The sequence below is a fragment of the Phallusia mammillata genome, chromosome 3 (assembly GCF_965637545.1).
Source record: "Phallusia mammillata chromosome 3, kaPhaMamm4.hap1.1, whole genome shotgun sequence".
NCBI lineage: Eukaryota > Metazoa > Chordata > Ascidiacea > Phlebobranchia > Ascidiidae > Phallusia > Phallusia mammillata.
The window spans coordinates 10,939,491-10,950,103 of NC_137254.1; the positions used below are offsets into that span (position 1 = coordinate 10,939,491).

Sequence of the window (10,613 nt, forward strand, 5' to 3'; positions counted from 1 at the left end):
ACGCAGTTTGGTCGTGGTTGCAACATATGTCGTTGAGAGATGGGCGTGGTCTCTGTTTTTGCATACCACGGAAGTGTTGAGAAGAAAATCAACCAGCCATTTCTAGCGTAGAAATTAATAAAACACCAAAGCGGTTGGCGTAACACGGCTCATTCTCAACATGACAATTTTTTAAAAGGTTGGGATTTTTGAAACCAGAGTTGTAAGTCGGGCTTGGCATTTAGCTCAGTTCTAGCCTGATTTCACATTCTGTGTTTGAAAGGAAAAAAAGGGATTAGTAACAGTGTCAAAATGATACAAATACTCCAATCATAGTGCGCCAGGCCTATAGATTGTACCGAATCAGTCGGTCATCAAGGTTTCCTACATGGTCACAATCCATCGATCCCCTACTACGGAGCTGACACGCATACGACACAGTGAACAATGCTTGTGATTTCTTTTACGGGCTCACCGCTAAGTCTGTGTAGCCTAATCGGTACAGCGCTAGTCCCGAAAATGCTCCTGACGTGGGTTCGAATCTCACCGCATCCCATGCCGTGCCATATGGTGGCGGAATCGAGTAATGGGCGAAGTGATACAACTGGCAAAGCAGGCATTTGCAACAAAAGACTTGGTACGCGCTATGCACAGTTTTTGCATTTCAGCAAGCATAGAAGGAAGCCATTAAGTTCTGTCAACACTACGGAACGTACAATACCAGTTCATACTTCGATTCAAATTCAAGCTTGTTACTCGGCCGTTAACTAACTTAAATCAATATGCAATCATTGCTAATACCATATTCCGAGGTTTCGATGTAACCGTCAGTTTCGTATGTACATAGCGACCATTGCGAGGTGGAACTAACAAAAGTTCGCACAGCTTTGAAATTTAACGGCTACCCCAACTGATTCTTCTCGATCGACGCGCAACCCCAAACAAGGGACCCATCCAAAAACAGAGTGATTTGTGACACTTCTGTACATATCGAAGCTGTATATTTTACGGCGTATGTTGCGTGACTTCGGCATAGCATTTGGCGTCCAACCTGCCAATACTCTCCGCAAGCTACTGAGTCACCCGAAAGATCCAATCAACACCTTTGAACAACGAGGTGTTGTATATTCTATTTCCTGCGCCGAGTGACCGTTAATATATATCGGGAAGGCTGGAAGGTCAACACCCGCCGAAAGGAACATCAACGGGATGTTGCCAACAGCGACGCGAAGAAGTCGGCCCTTTCCGGTCACGCGGTACCACAAGATAACCGTATTGATTTCAATGCGGCGTCTGTTGTGGCCCGGGAGCCTGACTACAGGAAAAGACTATATCACGAGGTATGGAATATTTACCAACAGTGCAACACAACACGTTGCGTTGTGACGTGCTTGCTTTCAATTCTTTTTTCCTTTGTTTATCGTGCACTGTACTAGTCCCATCCAGTGTTATTTACCCTGATGACGGCAACCTGTATAAGACGTCGAAACGTCGAAAAAAATACAATTGTCAGAAAAGCTCTTGAAAATTGGTAACAAATGTTGGTTGTCAGAGCTTTTTTTTCAAACTCCATCTCAGCAACTGCAGACAGTGAAAAGTGTTTCAAACTATATTGTCATGTAAGAGCATCTGATGTACCATCTAAGGGCACTCCAGTTGGGAGTAACAGACTGAAGCAAATTGTTACATGACTCTAACCATCTGCAATGTTATTAAAATCAAACTAGATTACGACTAATAAGATTTGCAGAATATCTTTTCGAGTTTATAGCAGTGTTTCTACAAAAAAATACATTGGAAGGCACTATTTTGAAACCACTCCGTACTCACAAGGTTTAAAGTATTTCCGTTTTTCAGTGCTTTTTAATATATACTAAGTCCTATACAATGCTTTGTCACATACACAATTTTATACATCTCGAAAACTGTTTGGTTATTACCTACAAACATGGCTGCCGGTCAGTCAAATCTAATCGAAACTTTCTGCCGCCTCGGATGAGGATACAAGTATTTGGGCTCTTAAAGTTATTTTTCAAGCAAAGCCAGATTTATACACACCTGTGTTTTCGAATTCTTGCCAGGCAGAGAGTTTTACTTTAGACGCAGCCGGTTTTCGAGTTGATTCGTTTAACGCCGTCGATAGGCCAGGTTAATTAAGATTTATTACAAGACAATTGCAAATTCAAACATTGCACCATTCCAGGTTTGAACCGTTACAGATGTGGGCGGTAAACTTTTGAATGCCTCGTGCCAATGTTTTTCTTTTCGTCGAAATGACAATGGCTTTGCATGCCAGCATTTTTTAGTGTTTTAGAGTTTTGTTCCAGCTCTTACGTCTTTCGTTCAGTATAATGACTTCAGTTAGCCCAGTGTCTGCCCAAGGTAATACTAACAGAATGAAAAACAGTGCAGTGTAGCAATAGCCACCAGTAAGCAGTGTCATAAATGCCAGATAGTTTTTCGTGCAAATTTGCTTTTACAACGTAAAAATTCTGGACAAGAAGATATAGAAAGAGGATTAGGCAAAGATCCAGAAGAAAAAAAACGGATCAGCCGAAATGTTTTGTTCAGAATAACATTACAAATCTTTGTCAATTAAGTTTTGTCCGAATTAGGCGAAGTTTCGGATTAAACGAGTGCGTTTTAACCGAGGTTTACCGTACATTAAAAATGTCTTGACTGTTTATATATGTATATATATATATATATATATGTATGTATGCTATGAAGATGCTAACATAAACTTTATTATTCAAACCAGACCATTTAATACAAACTCAGCACACACAGTTTATATTGCGATTAGTCCTTTTCAGCCCGAAAGCTTGATCAACATGGTTATACAATGAAGACTCAGGAAAGACAATAATTGTCAATTGGTCTTGAACAAGGCGTTTTTTAATTGTGCAAATTTAGCAATTTTGTTTAAAAACGGCTCGTTTCGACTTGTCAGCTCAAACCTCGCAAGGAAGTCGAATTGAGTAAAAACAAAATATCCGCTAATTGCCAACAATATTCTGAGTTTTTTGAAACTTCCTGTCACAATTTAATTAGGATACAGATGCTAGTCTAAACTGATTTCTTCAACCTAGCCATACACGACTGTAAATTTGGTAATAATATAATCAACACATCAACAGTTGTAATTGCATCCGATTATATTGTCCTACAGTCTTTAAAGCACAAAAACACCTTGACAAGGTATTTTTTTGAAAACAATCAACATGAAATGTTGCATGTTGTGTAATGGTTAGTTTCAATTCCCCTGGAAAATTTAACATCAACGAATTTCGGAAGAAAACGCTGCAAAATTTGTTGTTTATGGAACAAATGCAAAAATTTTGTAGGCGTTTTTATGTCGACAAAAACCATAAAATGTTGAGTATTTGAGAAATTTCATCTACAGACGAATTTGTTTAGATTTTGGATCTTGGATCATTTTGCCCCATAAGAGGTAACCAGCTCCTATCACTACTGCAGCCAAAAGAACAAACATCACAAGTTGGAAGATGTCATGTGGTTCATCTGCTTCACCTCTGTCTACTGGAGTGTCTGCAATAACAAATGTTACATATACGTGATGTTACATATATCTTGGATATGGATATACATATACGTGCGAGAACATTTGTTGCTGAAACCAGCCCTTCAGGAAGACTAACAATAATACCACTCTCATATAAACTTCGAAGTAACCCAAGCTTACAAGAATTTTGATTGCGAGTCGAGCTGGATTTCAATGCATTCCAGTGCGAATGAAAGTCGTAGATTAAAATATCAGTTAATGGTGGGATTCGAACCTACCAAATATTTTTATTCAGTTGCAAGTTTTTCTTACTTAAAGTAACTTCAAATTTTGTTTCCTTGTTAAGGCAAAGAGTCTGTTCCTAAAACAAAACTACAAAAAGACTTTAGGAGTCAAGCCATGCATATGTTTGCCAAGACGGTCGAGTAGTAAGTTCAACCGACTCGTGTTCAATAGTTTGTGGGTTTTAATCATGTCTCAGCAGTTTGCGTTTCCTTGTTTAAGAAACTTAATTGGCATTGCTCCAACCCAGTTAAACTCGACGGATTGCACTACATTACCGCCCCTACGATATAAGTCTCAAATAATACAAATTCAATGGAATTGCTATAAATCAGGCAGTTTGACGGTGGACTCACTGTGAGTTAACGCATCGGGGATTAAAATAACGCAAACTCACAAATTCACTTTAAGGCGCAGTAATTTTAGGCATAAAAAACAGGCGAAATCTTTGATAATTGAGGCCTAATATAGCTTAAGTAAATATGTCCCCAAAGGTTTTAGTTCAGGGGCTGGCAACTTCTCCAGTCGGCGGGCCTGATATGGGAAAATGAAGTACTTGGCGGGCCGGACTCCTGAATCGATACATTAATCGCGTATTTATCCAGTGATAAAACGGATTTTTGACGACCTAAACCAGTGGTTCTTAACCTTTTTATAACGGCCGAACCCCTACTATATTCTTCAGCCTTTGGTCGAACCCCAAGTTACATCCTAGGTTTTTAACCCATTTTGTTTGGTGGGTCATAATTAGTTTTTGTTTAAACGTAGTGGCAACAGTTACTGTTTGTCATTTTGTTAAATTCTGACATCATAATACAAGCAACTTGTTTCAGGATTGCTTTAATTCCGGCAACTTTTAGTTTTTACCAAAATGAAGCATTGTATTTTTAGCATCTGTACACTAACATGGAAAAGATGAAGTAATAAGTTTTTGCTGCCAACAAAATTTCGTTGTTTTTCTGCTTACGAACAACGCGAACAATGCTCTTTGTTACGTCAAAAAAAGAAAAGAAAACCTTAGTGCAGGGTTGCACAACCATTTTGCTAGGACGGCCGCGTCGCAGAATCTTCTTTTACCAACGGCCGCCATTTGCCTGCTTATTTTTGTTTTAAAATATTTGGTTTATATCATGCATTTACCATCTAATAGCGCCCAAAAAGCCCAGATTAATTTCTAGCTCGGTGCATAGATTGAGCTGCACAGCGAGGAGATCAGTCTTAAGTGTTTATGATGTCACAATCTATATTGTGATGCTTGTTGTACCTGTTTTGTTCGCATTGTTGGCACACAATAGGCGTACAAAAAGTCTGACACATATGGTTATTAGGCTGGTAATACTCTTTTTAGTACCACAAAAACTGTTTAGAGCAGTTTAAAACACCCCTGCCTAAGTTTAACCTTCCAGTGTTTCGATATTAAGCAAATACAAATTGCCGTTTTTAGCGACTATAGACCCTAAAGTTTGACAAAAACGAGTATTTGTATTGTACTTCAAAAACACCTTCGTCGAACCCCTGGGGTTCGATCGATCACCGGTTAAGAACCACTGACCTAAACCAAATACAATCAAGAACGTCACAATTACAATACAGTCCAAACAATCTAACTGATATAACATAAAATTATTCACCACAGCAAATTTAATGCATAAACCACAAACTTAGATACTGCTGAAACACTAACTAGGCTGCACGTGTGGAAACAAAGGAAACCGTGCCCACACACATGGTTGGCAGTTATGTCGTAACAATGGATGTATGGTGCAATGGTAACAACGGCGGGATAGTTTTTTGCTATTGGGGAGCGTTACTGTCCGTTACAACTATAATTTGACGTAGTAAGCAAGTAGTGGGGGATTGTAGCAGACTGTGGCCGCGGGCCACATTATCATGTAAGACCAGAAACTGTCCGCGGGCCGCTCAAAATTCCGTCGCGGGCCGGATCCGGCCCGCGGGCCGTATGTTGCCCGCCCCTGTTTTAGTTGATAAATACAATAATTTGAGTAGTTGAAACATAGGCAACAGCCGTATTTTGTCGTGAACTAAGTTAATATGCAGGAAAAAGAGTTTATTGCGTTGTTACCTTGCACAAGCAAATACTTGGTAGTTTGTAAGATGTGCACTGGCCCTACAGAAAGTCGTTGGTTGCGTCCATTGTTGTCGGGGGATCGTCTTTTTTTCCCACCACACATCTGCAAATAAGATTGATACTAATAATTTTTTTCATGAGTTTGAATATTTTCAAGCATAAATCAAGCAGTTAAATAGATCCTGAAAATAAACTCATACAAATTGTGTGTTGTTTTTGATTGATTATTTTAACTAAAGCAAACATATTGAAAAAAATGTATAAAATCCACTATACTTGCAATGCTGCAATCAACTGGACGGCGGAGGACTTATTGTGAGCATTGCACAACAAACAAACTCAACTTACCTGTCCAGGGCATTGTCCAGTTGAGTTTTGGCAGATGGTCACGTCGCAGTGGATGTAGATAAATTGTTGTGCCTCGGTAAAGTTTGTCCACACGAAGCTCATCAGCTTGAACGTTGCAAAGTTGGATTCGTAATTTCGGATTAACATCTTCGCGTCGGCAGCCTCGCTTCCACTAGGTGGCGCAACGCATCTAAAAATATTGACATAAATTTACGCAAGGCGAAATAATATGTGCCGTTCAATTTCAGAAAACCAAGAGCACACGCTACAAAGCAAATTAAAGTAAAGCTTACCCGCTTTGTACAACCGGGTAGTTCGGCAAACCACTGGAGTTTTCAACGCGTGTCGCCCAACATTCTTCGGGCTGTATAAAAAAACTGTACTAAACCAACTGTACAAATTGTATAGCACCCAAACGATGCTTGAATTGTTAGCATAGGAACAACTCAGATGTATTTTACGATTTTACAATCTTTACTCAAAAAAATCACTAATAACATTGGTTTAAATTAATGTTACACACAAAGTAATGCAGCGAATGCAAGTTGCATTTTCTTTGAAACACGAACTACAATTTACAATTTATCAACCTATGTTGCCTCTGTGCATTTGTTTTTACCTGGACAATGAAGTCATCGTTGCTTGGAGAAATTTCATCAAGTTTGACTTCAGCAAAAATGTAGTTAGGCACAGTGACTTCCCCGGCCAAGCTTTCGTTGAAATGTTCGTTGGTAAAGAGATTTAAAGCAACATCAAAGCTTCCTGAATTCTCAGCTGAAATTTCAGCGGATCTACAAATCGTTTACGTATATCAGAAATAGATAGAAATGTTTTAAATATATTGTCGAACACTTTGTCTTTTTGAAGGCTAATGTGTACATTTCGGATGTTTACAAATCCACAGGTAAAGAAAAATTGTACAACTATTTAGCCGGAACATAAAACTAAACCTACGTGCAATTGTATAACTTGTTGTATATTCATTTAGATATGTTATGCTATAGTACTGGATATGTCACATTAAAGTTCTGCGCTATGCAGTTGTGTCGTTAAACGGATTAGAACCAAACGCACACTTCTTGAGCACACGCAGATAACTTATCTGTTAATTCGCCGTCAAGGAATCTTGTTCTTACAAAACCTGAATAGAATTCCACTTGCTACAAAACGCCTACAACATGACATGTGATGCCAAACGAGGCAAGGACACTATGTCCTGTCATGTGTCATGTGACATTTGACGTGTGTATTGTGTCAAGTACCATGTGTCACTTGAGAACGTCACTTTAGAATCTAATATTTGGCCTTCTTACTCGATTTGTGGTTGGACATTGGATGACGAAAGAAGTTGATCGGCGTCAAATAGACAAGTCACATTGAGCTTGTTTTGAACGTCGCGTTGAATCACGGCAGTAGACGGAGCTAGGAATCTCCAGATCAAGAAAGACACTGACACCATATCGTTCTCATTCTGTAAATAAATACCCAAACAAAAATCTACATAAATATTTTCGTAATACCACATAAATAAAGTTTACTCAAGAAAGTTGGTCAACATTCCATCGTAAGTCCTTAACACAGTGGTTCCCAACCGGGGAGGAATTCCTCCCTAGGGAGGAATTTTAGGAGTTCAGGGGAGGAATTTCATAAAAACTGTAAAAAAAATTTACATTGGAAATGTTACACAATATTTTTGTACACACATTATTATGTCCATTATAATTTGGACCCGGTTCACATTTGGAAACGGTTGTAAAGGATTCTGAAATGGACATCCCTAATTATAAGGTCTATTTCAAATTGCTATAATTTTTTATGTTAGCCTATTTGTTTTTCGTCTTATGGGGAGGAATGAATAGTTCGAAAATGGGCAAAGGGAGGAATGTAACAAAAAAGGTTGGGAACCACTGCCTTAACACAAAGTATTTATTTATCGATACAATTTGAAAATTTGTCTAAATAATCTTGTAGACCAAGGGTTCTTAACCAATACATGTACCCCTTGGGGGTACGAAGCACCAAAGCAGGGGGTACGACATGCAGTGTGAAACTATTTAGGCATATTTCTGAAGAAGGCGTAACAAGTTACTTTGATATATGTATTTGACTGATTGTTGGTGTGCTGTACATTTTGTTGAATTGACTGTTTCGATGCATGCATTCAACACGTAAGCTATAATTACACTGAGTTATTTCTATCATTACAATTTTATTTACTTTCGTCTGCCTTTTATACAGGGGGTACGAGAAATTTTTATGAAAGATCAAAAGATACGAGCGCCAAAAAGGTTAAGAAACACTGTTGTAGACAAACACAAGCTGACATGTTTGGTAGCGGTGGCGCAATAAAATAATAGTGAATAGTGATGCTTGTTTAACATCATTAAAACATCATCTTCTTTGTCTTACAATCCTGTTTGTTTACAGCGAAACTGCTTGAAAAATCACAAGTTACCTTCCAAAGGCCTTCGCATTGGTCAACGTCAAATACGAACGACGGATCTGACCCCGTGACCTTGCAGTTGCCATTGAGCTTAGAAAGAGGAGTTTCCCTTTCCAATGCGATGTAAAGTGTGTCACCGAGTTCATAATCTAATGTGTTCTGTATTGGACTGTTTCATAAAAACAGATAAAAGCATAAATCGTTTCTTTTAATAACAGAAATATATATTTCGCCTTAATAAATAGGCATCGTCAGTTTCTGCAAAAAAGCAAACATGTAAGGGGCTGTAGGTAAAAGTAGTAAAAAATAAATAAAATAGTTAAAACACTTATAAAATTTTTAAAAATTTAAAACTGTACAAATTAAACAACTGCGAAGCACAGAGGCAAACCACGACTAGCGAGTGGCCACAAGCGACACGAGAAAAGGCAAGAAAAAAGAGACGTGATAAACTGATAAGCCATTACAGAACACGGTGGGAAGTAAATAAACCTCTAGGCGTGAAGAAACAAAACATTAAGGGGTAGAAACACAAAGATGGGATTACCTCACGCGCGGCAGAATCATTTTTTGTATGTTAATTTCGGCCTTGATTTTGTTCAGCCATTTATCTTCAAAAATATCTAAAAGATTGGGTGAAGGCATTTGCACAAACACAACAAAAAAACACAGGTGGATGAGCGGTTTACGCTTTAATATCGCACTATGGTTCTCCGCGTAGTGGCGCAGTAGCGCAGCTCGGTCATTGTTTGCCGAGCAATCGAACGTTTTCCAAGTGGCGCGATGGGTATTCCACCGTGTGGAGAACTTGTTCTTGGTTTGACCAACATATTGCTTGCCACACTTGCGGCAAGTGGCCACATAAATGCCGTAGTTGCGACATGTTAGATTTTGGCAAAGTTGGATACTGCCTGTGGGCGTTTTTAAAACGGTGGTATGGTACACCATAGTTTGGTGACTACCAAAATTACCACATAGTGCGCATTTTCCGCATGGACTTGAAGAGCCTGTGCCGTTGTCTTTGCCTGCCTTACCGATGGACAAAACTTTGAAGTTGGATAGAAAGTGTGCCAGCGTGGGTGGCCTTTTGTATGTAATGGAAGCCAAAGGTTCCATAGCTTTCTCTTTTTGAGTTAATAAAACACAAGCAGCAGATGTAAGATGTAACAGCCCTATATCCAAACCTTCGCCGCGAATTGGTAAAGCAAGCGTTATCTTCAGCTTTGAGCACACATACCAATTTTAGCGTCAAAGGAAGAAATCTACTCACTCAACTTGTTATGTTCTGCTTGAGTAATGTAGTGACTGAGTTCAAGGATGCTTACTATAGGCAAACTAGCGGCATTGTCACAGGCGACAACCATTCAGTTTCGGTTGCAAACATTGCCGTCCACTACATCGTTCAGTCACTCAGGGATGTGATATGTGGTGTTCATCTTTTCAAAAGGTACATAGATGACATATTATGGATATCATCCGGGAGCGAAAATACGAAACAAGTACAAACTTCACTTAAAAAGGGTTTTGAAAACTACGGGCTGACACTTACGTTCAGGGCAGTGTCAACTGAGGAGGAAGGCAAGGCTTTGGAGTTTCTTGACGTAAACCACATCACAACAAAAAGTTCACCTAAAGGTTTCATAACAAGGGACTACATCAAACCAACTGCAAAAGGACGTAGTTTTCTAAACGGTCATTCCCACCACCCGCCGTCGGTTTTTAAATCGATAGTTTTTGGCGAAGCGATTCGCATGCGTCGATTAAACGAACTAGACCAAGATTACCGTAACAGTCTTAACAGACTCAGGGAGAAGTGCTTGCTCTCTGGTTTTCATCAAGGAATGACGGAAGACATGCTACACATCGCAGAGGGTTGGAAAGAAAGGTTTGGGCCGGAAGACAAAAATAGACCTCAAAATCGAATTGTTTGGGCTACGGCATTCCCT

General features: G+C 39.2%; 1 protein-coding gene across 3 annotated transcripts; it reads right to left on the reverse strand.

Moving 5' to 3' along the window:
- Positions 1 to 3,109: 3,109 nt before the first annotated feature.
- Positions 3,110 to 10,605, reverse strand: LOC145218876 (uromodulin-like). 3 transcript variants are annotated; one of them, XM_080086273.1, is made up of 7 exons: positions 8,680 to 10,605; positions 7,538 to 7,695; positions 6,844 to 7,015; positions 6,518 to 6,588; positions 6,225 to 6,414; positions 5,871 to 5,979; positions 3,110 to 3,531 (listed from the first exon to the last, which is right to left on the reverse strand). In XM_080086273.1, exons 2-7 carry the CDS (start codon positions 7,681 to 7,683, stop codon positions 3,380 to 3,382), a joined length of 840 nt encoding a protein of 279 aa, XP_079942399.1. In that variant the 5' UTR covers positions 7,684 to 7,695; positions 8,680 to 10,605; the 3' UTR covers positions 3,110 to 3,379. The 3 variants fall into 3 exon arrangements, with proteins under 3 accessions (XP_079942399.1, XP_079942398.1, XP_079942397.1); XM_080086272.1 differs by having other exon boundaries at positions 7,538 to 7,877; XM_080086271.1 differs by lacking the exon at positions 8,680 to 10,605 and having other exon boundaries at positions 7,538 to 7,951.
- Positions 10,606 to 10,613: the final 8 nt, after the last annotated feature.

Coding starts and splice junctions, on each gene's coding strand:
- LOC145218876 (XM_080086272.1), bottom strand. CDS start 7,749: ATGTGGTATTACGAAAATATTTATGTAGATTTTTGTTTGGGTATTTAT. Junction 6,589..6,843: donor ACGATGACTTCATTGTCCAG/GTAAAAACAAAT, acceptor TTTTTTATACAG/CCCGAAGAATGTTGGGCGAC. Junction 5,980..6,224: donor CTGGACAATGCCCTGGACAG/GTAAGTTGAGTT, acceptor TCTTATTTGCAG/ATGTGTGGTGGGAAAAAAAG.